This window comes from Podarcis muralis, chromosome 6 (genome assembly GCF_964188315.1).
Source record: "Podarcis muralis chromosome 6, rPodMur119.hap1.1, whole genome shotgun sequence".
NCBI classification, from domain to species: Eukaryota; Metazoa; Chordata; class Lepidosauria; order Squamata; family Lacertidae; genus Podarcis; species Podarcis muralis.
In genome coordinates this window covers 80,030,928-80,054,052 of record NC_135660.1, presented here as the reverse complement: position 1 = coordinate 80,054,052, position 23,125 = coordinate 80,030,928, and the positions used below count along the sequence as shown (strand labels likewise).

Genomic DNA, 23,125 nt, shown 5'->3' with positions numbered 1-23,125 from the left:
GAACATTCCATAAGTGGGCAGGCACACTGTACAAATGTGTGAGATGCAGTCTGGGCAATGACAACACCCCCTAAGGAAGGGGTGAGGCCATGAAGCATGGCCCTATTGTTTCCTCCCTTGCACAATTATAATTGTGGAAGGGGAACACCCCAAATATGGCCAACTGTTTTGGCTATAAGTGCACCATTAAAAATAAGAACTTTGGTTGTCTTTTATATCATTCTGAATTTTTGGTCTGGACAGCTCTCTGGGAAACCACTTAGAGTATTCAGAGAGAAAGGGGTGCATATTTCTCATGCTTTTCCTCTTGGGGTGTTGGTGAAAATAGTAAGGATTTGCATATTGTCTTCAATAAGTGTTTAGGAATGACAAGTGGGGGGAAAAATACACACTGTCCAAACCCATTTTGTCATATTTAAGAGATGACTGCATGTTCAGTAACATTATATGCTAGTAGGGAACAATAGCTAAGGTGGGCGTACTCAACTCACTGTATGTAACTGAGAAACTTCAAATTGCTTTTAACCTTGAAGGAAGGTTGGGGAAAAAAATAACAACATATGACACTTTGCTACCTGGGGACTTTAAGGAAAGAGGCTCAAAATAATAAGTACTGGTGTGAATTATGATATTTAATCTTTTCTTCTTGTTGTGTCTAGACAGATCCCAGTCTTGTACAATATCCCTGCAGACTTCCTTGACCTCTGAATTCCATAATTGCTAACTTGCAGAAAAGAACTGCTACATAAGGTGCTCTTTACATGTTCTCCCAGCTGTGTAGGTGGCAGCTCACAAATAGGGATCTCTCTCCCTCCTACCTGAATAAAATCCACAGGGCACCTAAGAGACAAAGGGGATGGGGGCAGTTATAGGGGCTATTGTCTTATCCAGCAATATTTTTTTGTTTGTTTATCCTCAATGCTTAAGCCTCATAAAGCATGAACAGAAAAGAAGGCCTCATGCTATATGTATGCACAATATATTAAAATGTACTGAAAACCTCAGCTAGCGAAGAAATCAGTGCAGTCAGCTTATTTAACAGGAGTTGTCCTATTAGAGCAGAGCTAGCCATATGGTCCTTACAGATGATATTGGACTTCAGCTCTCATAATCCCTGAATATTTACTAAGCTTGCTGGGAGTTGAGAGTTCAGCAACATCTGAATGGCACCACATTGGCTATCCCTCTCTTGATTCTTCCATATCGAAGTGCAGCTTGGTTGTTTGACAGTTCAAGAAACTAGCTAAATACTGCAGGTGATAATTTCCCTAGTTCTCCTCATTTGATTCTCGGGTGTACAAAAACTTGGTATGTGCCATAGGAACTGGGTGTCAACTTAAATGTGGCAGATTGGGCAGCTATTGATGGAATGTCTACACCAGTCTTTGTGTACCAAAACTCGCATCAGCTCCAGTCACCACAGGGCTGTGATTGATGGGAGTTGTGGTCCAAAATATCTAGAGGGCACCTGCTTGGCAAAGGGTGGCCTGCGCTATGGATTTAGTCTGGTGTAACAGTCATCCTCTTTCTTGAGGAAATCCTGGAAACTGTAGTTCTGGGTGGAAGATAGTAGACTAGTGATTTCTGGTCAAGGATCTTAATCCTAACCCATACTGTGCCCTTACCAAGCTACAATGCTCAAGTTTTTTTGGGGGGGACTATAACTCTTAAACTGTTACAGAAACAAGATGAGTTTGCCTTTAATTTTAAACACCTTTATAAGCCATGCACACAATGTTACCTGTAGCCCTGTTTCAAATGGCCACTGCGTTCACACTTTGTACGCACCTTGTGATTATCCAGGGAGTCCACGTGGCTGATTATTTGCATGAGGTCCTCGGGGTAAATGTTGCTCACCCTCTCCTAGATACAGCAAGATAGCAAAGGCCGTCAATTTTGCAAGCACACATATGAGGAACAGAGAGCTGTGACAGCCAGCCAGCCCTGTCGGGCCAGATCTTAATTGACATCTGTTTAACAGAATAGGCTTTGGGTCCTGTAAAAGACACACCTTGTGCTGCTTCACAGAGTCACACACATACTTCAGAGTTCGCTTTCTCTCTTGCTACCCCTTTCTTTGTCTAGATTTTTTGGTACTGCCTGACCAGATTCTTGTTGTGCCTAAGGCTGTGTATATCCATTTAAAGCACACTGTTTGCCCTCCAAAGACCCCAGGATCTGTAGTTTGCCCCTCACAGAACTACAATTCCCAGCACCTTTAAATGACTGTTCCCTGGATTCCTTTTGGGGGACCACAAGCTTTAAATGCATCGTGCATATGCAGTGTAAGTTGGTGCTTATGGAAAGTGCAGGAATGAATTTTTGAAATGCATCAGCTTGGATTGCTTTTTGCTAACCAGGAGATTCTGTAAGGGCGTAGAGCAGTGAAAAGACATGTGGCAGAGTGTCTTCCCACCCTGCTGCTCCATTGGTCGTTTCTCTACCCTTTTTTCCTTCTCTGCTGTAGCAAGCAGATTCTAGCTGCCCAGCACAGCAGAGAGGAGTGATGAATGGGCAGAATAACCAGTGATGTAATGGGGCAGGTGGTGTCATGGCTGAATATTCACCAGCAGAGCTTCCGGGTTAATATTTGGCATCCCTTACTCCAGGTCAGGGAACCAGGAGTCAGTAATGCAGATATGTGGTTGGGCCTTTAAGAGAGGTGGGCCTTGGGAAAGATTTCTGCTTTCATTTGTCTCTCCTAGGCTCTGGGTGTGTTAGCCTTGCTCTGAGATGACATTTGAAACCAGTCCTGGTAGCATGTATGGATGGGTTGAGTGGCTGAAGTACTCATTAGAACGATTTAGAAGACAGTGAGCTTCTGACGTTGACTGTGACTCCTCTTCCCCCTCCCTTTCCCCCTTGAGATATTCCAAGTCAGGAACAAGAGTTTGATAATGCAATGAATCTCCTAAAAGAGGTTGCAGGAGTGAGAAAGTGATCAGTCGCAAGTGGTCTTTTCTCTCTCCAGCTCAAGTGTCTCTGTAACTGCCAGGCTCCCTTCTTCCTTCAGTCTCTCTTATACCTAGAAGCCACTTTTCTCAAACCTTCAAGCTGTAACTCAGAGCTCGGCTGGAGAACAGCTTGCCCTGGCCCTGCTAAACCTTCAAGTAGATGGAAGATAAAGGAACTCACCAGCTCAATGTGTGTGAGTTGCTGCGCAAGGACAAGTGGGTCACAGCAAACACTCAGTATGTCCTTCTGCGACGACTGAGGCTTTGTTTTAAGGATTGTGCCTTTGTCAGTCACGGGTTGGCGGAACTTCTCTCTGATCTCCTGGTACTGATTGCGTGCCGCAAGAGTCATCAGTAGATTCTGCGTCATCTGGCTGATGATCTTCTTCACAGTTCCATTTTCCTAATCAATAAAACAGACTGTTGTTATTTATTCCTGGCTGAGGAAATTCTAGATTGCCTCTTTGTTAATCAGAATTACGCTGGAAAGATTTCTGACTGGGATGCAAGAATTCAGCATCAAGTAACTTCATGTGCTGAATAAGCCCTCAGGAGGATTGGAGAGCTTTTTGCAGATGAATTGTATCATCATTCCGATTTGTGTAGGATTGCCAGGTGATTTGAGATACCAGCCAAAACAGGGAGGATGCTAAGTACTTAAATGACTTGAGTCAACAATGCCCCTGCATGGAAGCTACAATTGCCAATCTATTCTAGTCATATAGAGCTACTAGAACAGCTTACAGTTTATACTCTTAGGCAGCCAGCAATTAGTTAGCCTAGGATAGATCAGTTGGGTAGAGTGTGTGGTGCTGATAATGCCATGGTTGCAGGTTTGATCCCTACATGGGACAGCTGCATATTCCTGCACTGCAAGGAGTTGGACTACATGAGCCTCAGGATTCTAACTATACAACTCTATGGTTCTAGTTCAGTTAACAGTTGGACGGTTTTGTTTCAAATCACATGGGAGGTAACAATCAAGGAAGGAGCCAGCTCAGTGACTCTTAGCCCAAAGCACAGTTCAACATCAGCTGCAACATCAGGAATGCAGGAGAATATGAGGGGAAGTGAGTATATTAAGATGCTCCACCTTTCCTTGATAGAGGCATCTAGTCAAGAATATTCAGGCTGCTTTCCATGTTATCTGTGTAATGTATAGCCTTGTTGAAGTCCTGCGGAAGAGGAACAATAACCTCTCACCTTAGAAACAAGCTCTAGTTATATATACAGTCAGGGACAACATTGCCACAACTGACTGAGTCTGCATAAACTCTCCTTGCTGACATCTGTGTTAATTTGGCTTGTTGCTCAATTGTGACCTCAAGCACATGGCCATGAACCTTGATAAACGTTGTCATCCTGCTTGCATAGGCATGTAGGCTGCTTGATCTTCCTTTAGTATTCCTTACTGTGCTGAGACTTTAAAGAACTGCCTATGCAATACACTTGGGCCCTGCTCATGTCTGAAATCCGTGGTATGTCTTGCATCTTTGCTTGCTCAGGCAGCAAAAGCAGCCTGTCTGTGTCATCCTTGAGTCTCCACGGCAAGCGACATTGCCAATGTCAGCATGTTTATTTTATGGCTGTTACCTGACTGCTACGTTACCACAGCACATAAATATAAGCGCAAAGGTCTAACCGTGTCCCTAGGATGTAGAACCATGTCCCTAGGATGCCCTAGACATCAGAAACATTGGCTGAGAGAGTTACCTTGGCTAGACTAAACCTACAGCAGAGGTTAATCTCACTGGGCCTCCTCGCAGAGTGTCATGTGTGTGATGTCACGTGCATGCAAAGAGCCTTCTCCTCAGTGTTGGGCAGAGCTTGGCGCCTCTGGCATGCACCAACTTCCCCTTTGTTTCCACAGATACTTCAGATATTGCATTTTAGGGATATTTTGACATGATTGATTATGCAGTCTTCATAAAGATAGATTTTTCATATGGTGATTTGATGTTCCCACATTGTTACCACTTAAATGTGAAGGATTGCACATGGCTCTCAATTGAAAAGACATATGTCTAGATCAGGCTGATATCCTAGGTACACTTAAAAGGTAAAGGTAAAGGGACCCCTGACCATTAGGTACAGTCGTGACCGACTCTGGGGTTGTGGCACTCATCTCGCTTTATTGGCCGAGGGAGCCGTCGTACAGCTTCCGGGTCATGTGGCCAGTATGACAAAGCCGCTTCTGGTGAACCAGAGCAGTGCATAGAAACGCCATTTACCTTCCCGCCAGAGCGGTACCTATTTATCTACTTGCACTTTGATGTGCTTTCGAACTGCTGGGTTGGCAGGAGCTGGGACTGAGCAAAGGAAGCTCATCGCGTCACGGGGATTTGAACCGCCGACCTTCTGATTGGCAAGTCCTAGGCTCTGTGGTTTAACCCACAGCGCCACCTGCGTCCCTTAGGTACATTTACCTGAGTGTAAATAACACTGAAGCCAGTGGGGCTTACTTTTGAGTAGACATGTACAGAAATTGTGCATCATAAGCAGTGGCCTTATAGCATTTTATTGTTCTTTTGCATAGGTATGCAAACCCATATATACACAACTCTCCCTGTCCCCATTTTATTGGCTCTCATGATATTGTTGATCTTGTTGGATATTTGTAGGCATATTTTACAGCCTGAGAGGCATAGGCCTTTACCAAGGTGAATTATTTTTACAACATTATTCTTGATTCAGGTATAGCCTCGCTGATGAGTGGGAGACAAGGAGGAGACAGGAGTGTTTCCTCCAATTTTGAAAATGACCCAGATAATGAAAACTGAACATAAAACAAAATATAATTGTTTTCCTTTAGTGTAAGATGGTACGAGTGTTTTTGCACACACCATTTAAAAACCCAGCACATAGCCTTAATCATTTCCTCTTGCCTTCAGGTTGTGACAGCTTAATAAAATGCAGGTAAACAACATTGCTGACATCCTGAAACTTGTCATGCTACTCTTGACAACACCTTTAATATCAAAGCATCACCTCCAATCATCATGCATTGCTGCCAAAGTTGTTGCACCACTCTAGTCTTTTTGGCCATTAACATTTTAAACAGACACATGCCTGTCACTCTTAAACCTCTGGGGCCAATCTCAAATATATATTTGGAACAGTCATTTCAAAAAGACAGCATTCTTCTCGCTCTACCCTTTATAGTACTTAGGCAACATGCCTAACCAGACATAGACTCAGGAAGCAAATACCACTGAACTCAGCTAGACTTTGGAGTAAACAACTTTAGGATTATGCTGTAAGGATCTAGTTAGAGCCTTTTATCCCCCCCTCCCTGTGTGTTTTCAGAATGTATTTGATTTATCAACATAAAATAAGGTGCAATTGGCAGTTTTTAAGCAGAAGGCCATGTGTGAATTTTGTACCTTGGCACCACTTGGTAGGCTGTGCCTTGATGCACAGACAATTCATATAGAATCAGAACTGTAGAGTTGGAAGGGATCCCAAAGGTCATCTAGTCCAACCCTCTGCAAGGCAGGAAACTCAGCTAAAGCATCCGTGACAGATGGGCACCAACCTACCTGAGAAGCCCTTTCCAATTTTACAGTGAGATATGGAAATTCTAACGGAATATGTTGACAACACACCAGCAGTAAGAAAAAATAATAGGCCAGTTGCCTTACAGGAATATGGTGAACATCCAAGCACTGTCCAATAGTATGCCACACAAGTGGAGCCTGCAATAAAATGTTGCAGTGTACCCTCCCTCCCTAGAAGGAGTGATTCTGTTCAGGGTTCTAGGCAGCCGTTCCTTCCAGACATGACATTCCAACTGTTGTTTTTCTATTCCAATTGATTCTTAGTGTTCTTGGCTACTGAGTACACTCAGTTTTCATTTAGCTGTAGTTTCTGGTGTAACAGAGGGCTACCCACTTAGACCTGTTTTTGTTTTAATTTTAAAAAACACAACATTTTGCTCTTCTGCAAACCACAGGGCTTCCCTAAGCAGCAGCGAAACTAGCCGCTTGGGCACCCGGAGCAGCACATATGCCGTGCACCTGGGGGTGGGTTGATTCGCCCAGGGGGGCCGATTGGCAAAGCGGCGATCCACCCAGGAGGGCTGATCAGTGTAGCGATGATCCACCCGGGGGGCCAATCGGTGCGGCGACGATCCGCTGGTTTTTTGTTGTTACCCCCCTGGAATGACATGTGGGGTGGGCCGTCCCCACCGCCCCATGCCAACTGATACCTCCCTCTCCCCCAACCCCAGTGGCCTTTCTGGGCTCTTGTCTTCACCACTTGAGATTAGAGGGAGCAAGCGAAACACAGATATGGTGGTTTGGGCTCTCTCATTGCTAGGATTACATTAAGACTTGGTCCTGTATGGGGGTTGCAATGGTAGCAAGTACCCTGAGTTACTCAATAGTGGTGGTGTGGTCAGTTGTACATAAAATTTGAGGAGTAAGAGGTCCCTGAAAAGGCGGAAGGGGCCAACTCCTCTGCTCTTGTTAATACCATTTAGGCAAGTCATGGTCAGCAGTTGTGGCGCCTCAACGCATCTAGCAAATATTTGCAACCTGTCAAGACAAATTATAGGTTGGGATGGGTGGCGGTGGTGTCTGTTCCACCTGCATGTGTGTATGTTCTATTTCCCCCTTACCTCATCACACTGTGTGATCCTGTGAGCAATTTCCTTCAGCTCTTTCATAGATTTTTCATCCTGGAAGTCGTAGGGGAAGGTTTCAGTCCATTCTTTCAGGAGCTGAATGATCTTGGCAGCAAAGGACTTAAGCTTTGCCTAGGAAAGAATGCAGAGTGGTTAATCAACGAGCCAAGGAGACTTTCCTTGACGGTGACTTCTGGGTAACCAGATGGCACCCCAAGAGCCAAATCTTTGAATCATTAACAGTGGCATATGAAAACAAAAGGAAAAATAAGTTGTGTTAGGGCTAAAGTCTCAGCTGGTCTTACAAATCCCTTTCTGTCTTTCTTCCAATAGAGAGCATTAAAAAGAGAGAGCAGGTGTGTCTAATGCTTAGCTCAGCATCCTCAAGACTTTGCATCAGTGTGGTGTGTGTTGGGGGGGGTGCAGTTTGGATCTTTCAGCTGTCTCAAGTACATACACAACAGCCCTAAAAGAAAGGAAAAATTAAGGGATACCTTTGATGCAAAGTTTTAGCGGCTTGCTCTACGGCTTTAAAGCACATTTTGTCAGAAAGCTCTGTCTCCAGCTTCTTCCATACAGACAATGCATCCCTTGGGCTTATTTTGTTTTAGACATTAGCCAGTCAAAGTTAAGCACGTTGATTTAAGCGTATGCTTAGCTTCCTCGTTAAAAACAACAGGAAGCGAAAGCGCTTTTAACTGTGGCTGGATTGTGGCATTTATTTATGCGTCCCGCAGCGCTGCAAGTCCTCATAGCAGCTTACAAAATATCAACATAAAAATAAATGTGGTTTCATGCCAATTTGATGCCTGGTATTTAAAATGCATAGTAAACCCACTCCACAAACACACACACAGACAAGCAGGCATGGTGAAGGAAAGGCACTGTCTTCTCTGGCAGCTCAAAAGCTGTTTTTTCCCTTAAAACAAAAAACAAAAGAAGGTTTTGCCAGGTGGGTTTCTCAGGGAGAGTTACAACGAGAAAGGACTCCAGGTTTGCAAAGATTGCCCTAAGCAGAGCTGCTTCTGAATATCATAATGAATATGAAGGAATAAAGTGCTGAGGTGCTCCTTCAGATATTGAGGGCCCAGGGCTTTTGGGGCTCTGAAAATCTAAACCAGCACTTTGAACAAGCTTGCAAAGTGGGAAGGGACCTAGGTCAGTGGCAGAACATATTCGTGACATGTAAAAGATCTTGGGTTCAACCTGGTATCTCCAGGTAGGGCTTATGAAAGACTTCTGCCTAAGACCTTCTGCCAGTTACTGAGCCGCATAGACCAACGGTCTAACTCGTTCCTAAATCCAATGTAAATATTTAAAATAGGTGGTGATTTCCACAACAAATGCCCATTGGGCACCTTGAATTGGACCAAGTGTCATTTCCAGCACTTCCCAAAATCCAGTGCATTTACTATACAGTGGTACCTCGGGTTAAGTACTTAATTCGTTCCGGAGGTCCGTTCTTAACCTGAAACTGAAGCACCACTTTAGCTAATGGGGCCTCCCGCTGCTGCCGTGCTGCCGGAGCACGATTTCTGTTCTCATCCTGAAGCAAAGTTCTTAACCTGAAGCACTATTTCTGGGTTAGCGGAGTTTGTAACCTGAAGCGTATGTAACCTGAAGCGTATTTAACCTGAGGTACCACTGTACAAGGAACATCCACATCTTTCTACATTGTAATCAGGTGTCACGAGGCAAGATCATTCTTCTAGTTTCATTACATATTGGTTGGAGTCTAGTATCAGCAAATTTTAATGCAGCCTTTTTTAGAGGGAGATGGAAATTTAGATTTCCTTCATTACTGAGTCATTTGAGCTTCATCCAGGCTTTGGAGGGTGGGGACTTCCTAAATACTCCTTGGTCACAGGGCATCTTATTCATTTCTCCTAATAGCTCTGTTGCTGTACCTTTTCTTCACCCTGCTTGGGTATATTAGCTAATGACATTTAATTAAAGTTCTCAGCGAGACAAAATGATTTAAGTTTTGCTGTGAGAAGGAGCAGAAATAATGCTCTCAGCAAAGTTTGGGGGAGCAACCATTTCCTTTGTTTGTCATTCCAGCCAGTTGCTTTAAGTTTCTCCCCACCCGCAGCCACTTCAAGCAAGCAAGGGAAGGGTTATTCCTTCCGTGATTTCCACCCTTGCCTGGGAATTTACAGAGCTCTAGGGGATGTAATGCAGACAGGCTCCCTTTTCGGAGAAAGAAGAAAATGCCTTGCGATTGCTTAACATAAAGAAAGTGATCCTTAGGCTCCAGTATTTCAGGCTTTGGGGGTTTTTTTTGTTCTTTGTTTTAAGAAAAATAACCCAGCAGCTCTTTATTGATTCTTAACAACTCACCAAAGACAATCTGCTGGAGACTCAGCCACTTGCTTGCGATATTAATGTCTAACCAGATTACATAGGAATTCTAGAAAAGGGTCGTTTAAGAACTGCAAGGAACAACTGTTCTACCACCCAGCAGATGCAGCGTCTAGGGCAGAAAATGGAAACTGGCAGTTCCTGGGCTAGACTCTGTGTTTTAACATTTGTCCCCAAGGTCAACAAGGAAAGAGTGATGTGTGGAAGGCGAAACAGAGGACTTAAGCAGCAGTCTCTGAAGGGTTGGTAGCAGGATAATGGCCAATCACCCCCCCTGCCTACTTCTAAGATTCCAAAGACCAGGTTCACATGTGAATATATATCCTTTAATTTCACTGTGCTTGATTACTGTGCACTTGAGGATTGAACGAAAACTAGAACTGAACTAAAATTTCTCAGAATACACATTTTTTCTAAGACGATGGTCAAGATCTTTCTCTGCCCCCCCCCCCCCAATCCATTTTGCAGAATTCTCTGCCATCTATCATGGTGACCACCATTTCCCCCTCCAACCGCCCTCGAGCTGCGCTGGGCTTTGGGTGGGATGCAAATTGATGGCCAAGCTGCCAGCACAGTTGCTGCATCTGCAGCATCAGCAACAAAAAATATTCAGGGGGGAAGAGAGAAGGAAGCTGTGCTAATGATGAGCCACACCCACAAGGAATAGTTGGGGAACTCCTCCTCCTCCTGAAAGAAATCTGGCGAAATGGTTCCCCCAATTCCTCTCCCCACAAACAGGGTGGAGAAATTCAAGATACAGTGAAGTATTTAGGGAAAGGGAACATGTGGACTTCCAGACATTGCTGGACTCTCATCTCCCATCATCTCCAACCAGCAGGGCCCATAATGGCCAGGGGTGATGGCAGCTGTAGATGGGATCTGAAAGGTCACAGCCCCCCCCCCCATTTTAGGCAATTAGTTCTTCTGGGAAAGTATCAGTCCTCCCCACCCACAGTTGAGATGCTTGTTAGTTTCACAATAAATCAGTGTTTCCCAACATTTGGGTCTCCAGCTATTTTTGGACTACAACTCCTATCATCCCTAGCCAGCAGGACCACAGTGGTCAGTAATGATGGGAATTGTAGTTTATAAACAGCTGGAGACCCAAGTTTGAGAAACACTGCAATAAATCAAACTGAACTGTTCAAAGAGAAGAGAGTGGTTGGTTTAATTATTATTATTATTATTATTATTATTATTATTATTATTATTATTATTATTGCTATTTTTGACACATACCCAGTGGAAAATTTTGGCAGTGGAAAACTTAAAGAAATGAAACTGCGCTCCTTTGCTTTACTGGTGGGGGGTGGGCAGTGTTGACAGCTATCATGCATGCAGGTCCTAAATAGTTCTACCTTTTCAGCAATTTTCTGGATTCTAGCTGCAAATTACATTCTGGCAGTTCCCTAAGGAGGGCAATATCTGATTTCCCCCCTTTTCTCTATTATATAGCCTTGTAAAGTTAACTTGCTACTTTTTGGCAGGGTTAACAGCCCTCTGACATATTTATGAAAACGGGGTATTTTAAAACACCGAGACCCTCTCCCTTGTCATATAAAGCAGCAAAAGCCTCCCAAGTGGATCTGAGCAGGGCTAAAGTTTGTGTTTAATTTGTCAGCTTGTGTCTTGGAACATTTTCTGTGAGATTTTGCTAGTGGCTGGTGATGTCATTAATAAAGGAATGATAAGTATAAGCACATAACCACAAAGCCTGGCTTCTTGCCAGGGTTTCTGCTCACACGCCACCCAACTGGTATTTGATTTAATAGTTTGTTTATACAGGTACCTTATCACAGTGCATCAGAGCTCTGTGTGTTTCATCTATTTTGCACAGTAGTAAGCTTTGACTGGCAGCACTTTGACTTTTCGGAACTCACGATTCCTTAGCAGATCACGGACAAAATTAAAACAAGAACTGTTCTGCTGAAGAAAGCTCAACAGATGCAATAAACAATGCCGTCTCCTCCAACATTTGAGAAGAGGAAACCAGAATCTTGATACATAACCATTTCCTCTTACTATGTAAGAGTTAATGTCTCTGGAATATGACAGTGTGACATAAGAAAGACTTCAAATATTGTCCTGAAAATAAATATTTGCAAGCTTTTGAAAGGACAGAGGAGATAGGACTCCTAGAGTCTAGACTCCAGTGCATCACTCTTCTATCCTTAGCCATTCCCTTCTGGTGGGGATGCCCAGAAGCATGGAGAAAGCAAGGGATTGATACATGGTTTAATGAGGATCAGTCCCAATGTATATATATGCTGGGCTTGTTAAAGCAACTTATTTGTTTAGGGACAGTGGTGCCCAATGGGCTTGGTGAGGGGTGAGGCAGGACAGTGAATGGTAAGTGGAACCGGGAGTTATAATAATCAATGCTAGTTCATAGAATCAGAGAATTGTAGAGTTGGAAGGGACCACAAGGGCTCATGTAGTCTAACCCACTGCAATACAGGAATATTCTGCCCAATGTGGGGCTCGAACCCACGAGCCTGAGATTAAGAGTCTCATGCTCTACTGACTGAGCTATCCCAGTCTAGCAACTCTCCCAACCCCCCGTCCATTTTTCTAACAGGTCCCACTCCTGATCTTTAGCAACAGTCTGACATAAGATAAATTAATGGCTGTTGCTAGGTATAAATTGCAGTGTGTTTCCTACATGTGTGGCATTAGCATGTCCAGAATCTATTGCCTGAGATTGCTGCATTTGTAGGCACCTTGCACGTGATGCTGTCTCTGTAAAGTCTCACACAGATAATGTTTTGTTTGTTTTAACATTTGACTCAGATGATGCCTAGGTATGTTCAGTAACGGCTGCTAAGGTGAAATTTACAGGTGTTTGTTTCAAGGAAGACTTACACAGCCGTGCTTATCACGATGTAAATGCAATTACCCTGGCAGCATTGCTGTGCAAAACAGCCAATGTGGTTGCTCAGCGCACGAAAACAGCTATGAGATTCAGTTCTCCTACCCACAGCAAGAAGACTGTGCCAGTTTCAGTAAGTACAACTGGCAGTAAAGTTCGTATTACTGAGTATATACAGCACATGCAAAAACGAATAGGTTAGCAAAAGGGTACAGCTGATGACTAGGAGATTGTATCTGTTAGTTGGAAGAACTGAGGATGTAGAGATTTCAGGGAGAGAAGAAAAAATACATTGCTTCTAAACCAGTGAGAAGCTTTGTATTCCACATACCTTGTCTGCGTCGACACCAGTCTCCAGTTGCTGCTTCTGTTTAAGGCAGATTTGCCCCACTTTAGCTAGGAGTTCATGGGGGTGAATGAAGACTCGGGAACTCAGTAGGAAGGTAAAGATATATGTCCTCTGCGTTGGAAAGACAAGGAAAAGAATAAAAAACGGGAATGTGAATGTCTTCTTCTCAGGGTTAGATTATCATTAGATAACTGGTATCATTTTGACAACCACCAGCCAAAATAGACTAAGCTTTTGAGTTTCATACTAACATGTTCTCGGAAATTCATACCACAGTTTACTTGGAAGTAAGGCCTGCACCACGTATTTACATATGCAGATAACTACATTTTTCTACAGATGGTGTGATTTTTCTTGGTTGCAGGCCATGTAAGATTTGAGTCCTGGTCTGGGCAAAAGGTGATATATATGGTAAATAATAATGAAGATAATAGTAACAACCACAAGGTGTTCAAAGCAGGAGCAATGATTGCACAGTAGTAGCGGCACTGCCATAACCTGTGTGTTTCATTTAGATCCTCCTGCATGCTTGGCCCCTTCTGTATGTGTTCATTGTACACATTTTTAACGCCTGAGGAGGCCTGCAAATGTAAATAATTTTCTGCTTCTGTCTGTAGTGTTAGTTCACTCCACTTCCACATGCAAGCCCTTACATGTGTCAGCCATCACATAGTAACCATGCATGTGTGAACCAAGCTTGATGTAAGTAAAACAAAACTTCTAGTTTAGAGTTGCAGTCTTTGTTCTGTGTAATAATATGTGTTTACAGTTCTCTCTTAGTCTGCACAGAGTTAGAGTAAGGAGTATGGACTTCCTTCTAAGAGGAATATGGATCTTTGTTCCTGGAATCTTTGTGAAAATGTTAAGAATCAATGGAACTTAATTCTAAGCAGGCATAGGATTCCCAGAGTAATCCCTCCCCCCCCCCCCCAAGTAACTTCCCATGTAGTTAGTACCAATGCAGTTTAACCTGGTCTACTCAGAAGTCCTATTGAATTCAATGGGGTTTATAAATGGGCTTAGAATTGGAAGCAGACTTAGGCTGGAAGGATCTGGCGTACACCCTCAACTCTGAGTTTAATCTGAACATTTCATCTGAACATAGCACAGCTTGCCAACAGTACAGTAGACATGTATAATTCGTGAACAATCTCTACCAAATTGCCTAGCACTGTGTACCAGTACCATTGCTTGACAAGGTCAAATGCTCTCCATTCTCCAGACCCCTCATCCTCTATGCTTCCCTTGACTCTCCATTTGTCAGTGAATGAGGATTTCTCTCGCTCCCTGCTTGTCCTATGGTCAAAGCCACAAGACCACCAAGGGAAATTTTATTTTTACTGCCTGTGATTCATTCTCTCAAAGTTGTTGTAGTGCCAGAAAGCAGAAGATAACTGAATTTATTGTGCAAAGACTTTAATATAATTATTGTATGCAAGAAGTTTCTGTTTTCATATTTTTGCCTTTGGACTGCAGTGGGAAAATCCTAGCTGTCCAAGAAAAATATGCATGAAAATACATAGTGTGGCAGGCAGTAGATCATGTCTAACTGCCTTGCCTCAGCATCACCTCATCTTCTTGTTTGAGAGGTAATATCTAAGGTAGGGTTGCCATACATCCGGGCAGTGAAGTAGCTGAAAGCTCAACAACTTTTGTCTCCGGATTTTCACCTTTTTAAATATGGCAACCTTATCTAAGACCCCTTACAGATGACTTGCTTATGCATAATTCATCCTGATTTGTTTGTTAATAGGTTAGATGACTTCGCATCAAGCAAGTTTTATCCCTCACTTTCCAATATTTATTTCCCCATCATTCTCCTTATTGAAAAAAATCCAATCTTGTGGAAAGCAGTTTTGTCACACAAAATCTCCATACCAGCTTTAACTGTGCAACCTGAATGTGCCGGTATGCTACTGAATACCACCTAAAAACAGCAGCCATTTGGAAGTGCCCTACCTGTCAATTAAATCACTAGAGACAATGTGCATGGGTCTGATAATACGCAAATAAATCCTGTAGGGTTTTTTGTTTTTTCCCCTTCAAGGCTATGGTGGTCAAGCCAACTATTTGGGTAGTGGCTGCAGGATCCATGATTCATACAAGTGTGCATTTGTGATTAGGCCACAGCCTTTGAAGATAGTTAAGGTAATGTTGAAATGTTCCCTTTGAAAATCCTACATATTTTATGTATCAGCCCACATGCTGTGTACCAGTCACATAGCGTATTTTTCTCCCACCTCTTTTAACAGCAGCTGAGTACTAGAACAGAAGTAGATGAATCTCCTTAAATCTGCAGAACAGAATATAACGCTTCTCTTCCCCTCTCTCCATCTTATTGCCAGAGATGAGCAGCTAACATTTGCAAAATATATGACCATTTATTTTTATAGAAAACCCCATCATACATTACATTTTAATGCCTAGTTGAGTGAATCCATCATGTCAATGCAGAACTTATGATCTATGGAAGAATTACTAAGATCTTAAACTCGCTTGAGGACAGATGAATTATCAATAGCTGGGGCAACATATGTTCAGAGGTCTGGAACTCATCACAGTAGAAGGGAGTGGAGCACGAAGGAAGCATGACTAATAGAACATTAATATGAGGTTGGAAAAGGCTATGTGCACTGGGTTTCATGATGTTCAGAATGCCTGTTTAGTTTGGGAGACAAACGACCTATGTCCAGTTATGTTATGACTTTAACCTTAAAAAAACAACAGACTGGTGTAGTTCCCCACCCCCTTGATTTAGGCCTAGTTTATATATGCCCTTGCAGCTTCTATGTGGCCAGGAACCCACAACTGTTCCCAAGTGGAAGCACAAGTGGTAAGGGATATAATCGCATCATCTTGCTTCTCTAAATGTTCTCTGCAGATGTTCCCACTTCTGTGTGGGATTCTGCCATTTAGAGAGGGTAAGTGTGGGCTGTTGCCTGTCTCACATGTGTATTTCAGCTCACGTGATTGCTCCTTAGGAACATCTATATCTCAAGTTCTTCGCTACAGTCATTGCTGTTTTCTGATGCTTGTTGCTGACTTGTGTGTGTGTGTGGGGGGGATGTTTCTATACTATTTGGAAATCTTAATTTTATGTTTGAAGTGACGGCTCAGGATGGCAATACTCTGCCTCCATCATCTGAGGCCCTTCCACGTGTAGTCTGGAGGGTGGCAACATGAGAATGGGCCTTCTCTGTAATGGCTCCCCATTTGTGGAATGCTCTCCCCAGGGAGGTTCGCCTGGCTCCTTCATTATATATATTTTAGGTGCGAGGCGAAAATGTTCCCCTTCAACTAGGCCTTTGGCTGATTAATATTCTACAGCCATTTAAATGTGTCTGTGGGAAGGGGGAGTTATTGTCTTGCTGTTTTGTTTTCACTTATTTACTTGTTTTTATCCTGTATTTTATTCTGTGAATCGTCCTAAGATCTTATGATATAAATAATAATAATAAAGAAATGTCATTGATTTCTTTTGCTGATATTTGAGAACCACCTGTAAAATGGAGCTAAGTTTGTTAAGCAAGTTTGGCATCTTTTTTTTTTTGGGGGGGGGGGGTAGCAGCTGACATCTGTTTCTTTGGTGGAAGGCTATCAATTCATTCTTGTTATTTAATGCACAGTTTCAAGTTCTGATAAGTCAAAAACCTTTGACCAAAGCAGGAAAAAAGACTCATTCTCCAATCTGTCTGCTCACACAAAGATAGGCAAGCTTACTGTGACAAATTATTGACTCAGCTGACAGTGACAGGACAAGAGGGTACAGTTGTGTGTTTGCAAGTGATAAACGCTACACAGATTTTCCTGTTCCCCTGTTCTCCTTCCTTTGCCAGCAAGCTGTACTAAGTGCAGAACTGGATGTAATATACAAAGAAGGTGGCCCTGCAGTTTGAATTGTGTCCCCCAAGCTTCTAGTTCAAGTGAACACCTACCCTGACATTACAATGAGCCTTCCCCCCCACCTCACTTTATATAACTGCTTGGTGGGACAAAAACACACACATTGTAATGATGTCAGGACACAATGTAAATTGAAGCAAACATTACAGAACATGAGCTTGAAGACAGCACCCCCATGTTGAGTTCTTGTTCCATGTTCTCTGCAACAAAGTTGCTGGACTCCATCACCCCAGCCAGAGTGGCCAGAGATCAAGGATGAGGCAGCTAAAAGTCCAGCAACAAGAGGGCCAGAGGTTCCCTGTTTCTCTTGTATGGAGTAGATTTACTTTCTCTGTGATGGCACAGAATTCCAACAAGCATTTATCAGAGATGGTATCTGTGTTATGGTTGTCATTGGTAAAACATTGGGTTAGAACGCACCCTAAGTTAGTCAAACTTAGTTCCCACTGAAACCAATGGGCCTCACGTCTTGTCTAATCTGTCCCAGTGAGGCCTAGGTTCAACTAACAGTCTGGAACCAACCCACAGTCCGCAATTGCCTTTGAGGGAGCTGCTGGGGGTGCTTATTTAAAATGTTGTTACTCGCGTACATATATGTTGACTGGAGTTCCTTGCCTTTCATCCCTCTGTCTCCCACCCTGCTCCTGGGCACCTGAAACTTAAACCCAAACTGAGTATTTCACAAGAATATTGTGAGCAGTTTGCTGACTTTTAACGCAAATCTGAAGAGCAGCTGTGTGAGCAGAGGAAAGTCTGGGGCAGGGGTACTTAATCCTTTCCCCACCTGCTGCTGGTTGCTTAGAAATAACCTCCCTGGACTGTTTAACTTTCTGCAGAGGAAAAGATGTGGGGACTCCATATATTTCCCCCTGGGAGCAAGACAACAACTTGGTGTGGGACTGGTTTTGAGCAGGAAAGGTTAAGCTGCCCCCTCTTCAGCTCACAACTGCAGCTTCCAAGGCCGCTTCTTCGTAAACAGCAACAAACGATCAGGAGGCTGTTTATATCTCCCATGTTTTGCCCTTGAAACCCTGAGGTGGCCCTGGGAAGAGCTTGGGCAGATGCATTTTGATTCTAGAGCACATGTTTGCAACCACACATACATGGGCCTCAGTTATTTCCACTCCCATCTCCTGTCTCCAAACCAACATATTATGATACTGAAAGATCAACATCTTTCCTCTTGCTGCTATTATGCAATGAGCACAACCAGTTTCGCTGAGCGATTAAACATTCTCACGTTTGTTTGTTTTTAAGAGGAAATTGTTGTAGTTGGTCAGCTACAGAGTGGCTGGGAAACTCAGCCAGATGGGAGGGGTATAAACAATAAATTATTGTTATTATACCCTGCTTCTGAAGCCAGAACAAGACAGACAGGCTGCTGTGGAGTTAATGGATGCAACGATGGAAAGTCTTCGGCAAAATCTGAGTGGGGGAAAAGAGCCTTAGGCTCTTCCTTGATCTGCAAATAAGGGTGCTGCAAGACTGTTCCTCGTTTCCATCTGTCAAATGTTGGAGGGAATGAAAGGGAAAATGGACAGGTGTGGCTATAGTCCTTCATGGTAGTGTGCCAATTGCCTGCTGCTTTGTGCTGCCTCCATTCCAACTCTTGAAGTTAGGAAGAACTAAAAGAGGTTTATCTTGGGAAACTGAATAAATTCCCCCCTCACTCTACTGGAGAAAACCGGTAACAGTGGTGTTGGCGTATGTCATGCAGAGGTTTTTGCTACATGTGTCAGTGCAAAGAATCTGACATGTAAGCAGCTCTGCCCTGTCAGTGACCCTTCTTCCAACAAGCTAGGCCGCATTCTTCTGAGGACAGCATGTTATAATTCAGTCCCCTGCACTACGTCTAGTTTGGGACTCTATTCTGAACAGTCTGCATAAAGCAGGAAATTGCTGTCTAAAGCTGAGATAACTCCAGTCCGAATGCTGGCTTTTCAAAGGCTATGGGATGGGAGCCATGAATAACAAAGGCTGTCAATACAGACAGGGCCACCAATTTCTCCATTTATCACAATCAAGAAGGTTGTCTAAGACATCAGACTCCCAGGTTCACTAGGGAATCATGAAAATATTTTAATACCTTTACATTTTAAAAATTTGTTTATATTATTAGCCATCTTGTTTGCCGAGAAAGGTCAAATTGTGTGTGGGTTTTTTAATTTATTTTTTACATTGTACATTCAGAAGACATAAATCCCAAACAAACACAACCCATATTACTAGGTTTGGAAGGAATATTCCATTCTAAGAAATGCAGGGGGCCTCCGTTGATATAAAAGACTCCTTCTTGCAGAGAGTTACCTTCCATAAGTTGGTAGGTGAGAAAAATGGTCAAAGCGTTTACGCTGTTCTAATATACTTCTACCTGCTGCTCTCCTGCCATATGTTTGCACTGTTTTCTTCATAATGCCGCAAGAGATCTTGCACATCTGGGAGAATGATTCTAACCTAACCTTTGCTTCTACAGGTTAGTGTCTAACGTGCAGTGTTTGTGTATGTGTGTTGTGGGAGAAACCATTCAAACATACTCCGTCCCTTATTATCACCTGCAGTCTAAAATAGCACAAGTCTAGTCTGGTAACAATTTTTCAGCCTCAATTACTGTTTTTGTAGGCCAGAGGTTTCACTGTCTCTGGGAGTGATTCTGCATTTGAGACCAACGTGTTTTGTTTCTCGTGGACAAAAGGTTTGCAAAACAAGAAGCTACAGAGGCCTATGTGGCATTTCCCCAGTGTTCAGAAGATGGGGAAATACCTGGGGAAAACCAGGACTAAACACTTCTGCGGGGGGGGGGCGGGGGGGCGGGAACAGCCTCTATGCAAATAGTCACAAGTTTATGAGCTAGAATGTCGGGTTAGATACAAGAAACTCAGGTTCAAATTCCCATTTGGCTCTGAAGGGGCAAGTCCAATATCTCTTAGCGAAACCTTCCTGGCACTGTAGTTGTGAAGCAGAAATTCCGCACTGAGCTCCTTTGTAAGAAAGTCAATTATACCAAATATAAACTGGGTGCAATCTGTTCCTGGAGTTGCGCCTGCTCAGAATGCTTGGTAGGGAGCAATGCCTGGAAAGCACCCCAAAATTCAATGTCTTTTCCTTAATGTGTTAGCTTCCAATGTGCAGAGAGGCTTTTATGTGGGGAATACTTTACAGCTGAGCCCTCCCACACACAGTCTGGAGAGAGACACTTCTCTGAAAAGGTTGGCCCTAACATTTTGAATAGGTTTCCATATGTTAAAAGGAAACCAGGGAAACCGTTTAAGACACTGAGGGGTGGGTGGGTCTAGCTTTCACAACATCTTTGATTGCATTCATGTGGGAGTGCGTCCAAACCTGTGCCTACCTGACCCCAATCTCATATACTGCCATGTGTAGGCAGGCAACAGTGTCTGGGAAGGTGATTTGAGACGTTCTGTACCAAACCCCTGTAAAATAAGAAAATCAGCCCACTTGCAATCCCGGTAACGGCTTTTAAATGTCTACAGTGAGGTGGCCTCAAATACACTATCACTCATTATGCCAACGCTGCACGCAGACATGCTGGAAGTGTGGGTAATAAGGGTGTGGGAGGGTACTTTGCCCTTAGATAATCCAGTATTCCTTTACAGGGGGGTTAGGCAACTGGGAGCCCAAACCAGCATCTGAATCCCCCAGTCTGCACCCAACAGAAGCCCTGATCCCAAAGACCTCCCCCCACACCCTTGTTAAAATGTGTTTACAGGAGAAGAGGTACTCAGTGGCAGATGCTTCACCCACGAAATACCACCAGGCAGTGGCATAGCGTGGGGGGTGCAGGGGGGGCCGGCCACACCGGGCGCAACATCTGGGGTTAGGGCAAATCCACAGGTTAGGGGGCGCAAATCCACGGGTTAGGGGGCGCAAATCCACGGGTTAGGGGGCGCAAATTACTTGCCTTGCCCCGGGTGCTGACAACCCATGCTATGCCACTGCCACCAGGTGAAGCAGCCATCGTGCTCTGGCCCTCATACTGGTCTAGGGTGATGTATCGATACATCAGCCAAGCCTAGAATGGACACTGCAAGCTAGGAATGTGCACCAGATTTGGTTAAATCCCAGTGGGCAGAGGGCTCAGTCCTGCTGGCTGCGGGGGTCTCCTTCACCAGTATGTTCCCCTCAGGGAATGTGCTGGCAAACAACATCCCAACAGGCCTGCAGTGGGGTCAGAGGGAGAGGGGGCAGACCAGTGGCGTAGCGTGGGTTGTCAGCACCCGGGGCAAGGCAAGTAATTTGCGCCCCCTAACCCGTGGATTTGTGCCCCCTAACCCGTGGATTTGCCCTAACCCCAGATGTTGCGCCCGGTGCGGCCGGCCCCCCCTGCACCCCCCACGCTACGCCACTGGGGCAGACAAAGTGCCCCCTTTCTCCCTTGCCCCCTTTTGGTTAGGGTTTAAAACTTTAACAAAACATTAGGGCTTATTCCCCCACCCCACAATTGGTTTGGGGCCCAGATCCATTTCAGAATGGAAGCGTGTGTGCCCAGCCCTACTGCCAACTCCATTTTTGTGAGAGTGGTTCAGGAGTGAACAATTTGTTCTGGATGGAAGTCTGCACACAGTGAGTTGGAGGCAAGCAGCTGATGAGCTTATTTTAGTGGCCTGTGATTAATGTAATTTGAATGTCATTTTTTAAAAACACTGCAAAATGCATATTACAGCAAGAGAACACTTAACGTACTGCATTCCTCTGCGTGTGCTTTCCTTAAAAAGGACAGACTCGAGCCAGCTCTTGAGTAATGATGTATGAACTTAGAAAGGGTGAGAGCTGAAAAACAAGTTGGGTTCTCTTCTAAAAACAACCTACACTGATTTGATTCTTAGGATGGGAAAAAATGAGGGAAGCCATCGAGTTTGCAAGTGAATTTGCAGCTGAAAGTCCCCCCCGCCCCGCTCAAAACTGCTTATGTTGCCTCAAGAAGCAGTTTCCTTTTTAAATAGATTCATAGACTTCTAGAAAGAGGAGGACTGAAATGAAAGTTGGATCCAGATGACCTGTTCATTATTGAGCATTCATCCTGATTTGTTTGCACAAAGTTTGCAGTCATGTTAGACATTGGCTGTTTATGGAGCATTCATTCTGATTTGTTTGTGAAGCAAATCTTATTCCAACTTTCCAGTGCTTCTTGCCACTTTCCTTATCATTAAAATCCAATCGGTGGGGTGGGGTGGGGTGGGGACAGAGGTTTGTTGCACAGGAGCCCCAAGTCAACAGTAATAGTGTAACCTGAATCCCACCCAAATATAGCAACAGTGTTGAAGCACGCTAAATGAGGCTTTACAAAGGTCCCAGGTCCCAGGCTGGAAGGCAGAATTGTTGTCTCATATGAAAAGCAAAAAACCCATGCATGCATGCAGAAATGCTGAAAGTCAGAGAGATAGCTCAACTTCCCCAACCTGCCCAGCCAAAAAGGCTTGTTTTCTATGTGTCCCCACATAGAGACACAGATGAGACCATTCCAAACATTCACCAACCACTGACAACTATCAGTGTCAACCAAAACATCATCCTGGGCAGATGCTGGGCAAATGTTCCAACTTTTAGACACAGGGCCCAGTTAATGCTAGATGGTAGCACCAGCCACTCCCCTAAGGTACTATTCAGAAGCAGCAACAACAGGGAGAAACTGGTACCCATGCATGGAGGCCACATGCAACTATCATGATATTTTTTTCTGTGCCACCATGGTTGTGCAAACAAATTGAGGCTGTGGAATCTTTAGGGTTGAAAATTACACCCCACTTAGTTTCCAGCAGCTGGGGAGAATTTGGGAGAAGGGGAAAACCCCATGAACCCTTGGCCCAATTTAAGATGATACAAAAGAAGGTTTGGGGCCTTGAAACTGAAAAGGTCGAAGTGGATTCCTATAGCTCCTAAACTTGTTGCTAAGAGACACGCTTAATTGAAGGAGGGGAGGAGGAGAACAGGAAGAGAAAAGGGAAGACTAAAATAGTAACTGTTACTTAAGGACCAAGAATGCAGTGATAACTTCTGAGGAAGAAGAAGAAAAATATTTTCCCCTTCAGCTCATTCTGTTCAATCCA

The 23,125-nt window shown here is 43.9% G+C and overlaps 1 protein-coding gene across 1 annotated transcript in view; it reads right to left on the bottom strand.

Annotated features, from left to right (window-relative positions):
* RASGEF1A (RasGEF domain family member 1A) overlaps positions 1-23,125 on the bottom strand; it is a 211,593-nt gene that overhangs the window by 10,098 nt on the left and 178,370 nt on the right. The window contains exons 4-7 of the mRNA XM_028729203.2: positions 13,140-13,268; positions 7,573-7,710; positions 3,136-3,357; positions 1,789-1,863 (exon numbers count right to left, since the gene is read on the bottom strand). Coding sequence (XP_028585036.2) covers positions 1,789-1,863; positions 3,136-3,357; positions 7,573-7,710; positions 13,140-13,268 — 564 coding nt within the window. The remainder of the gene's footprint in view (positions 1-1,788; positions 1,864-3,135; positions 3,358-7,572; positions 7,711-13,139; positions 13,269-23,125) is intronic.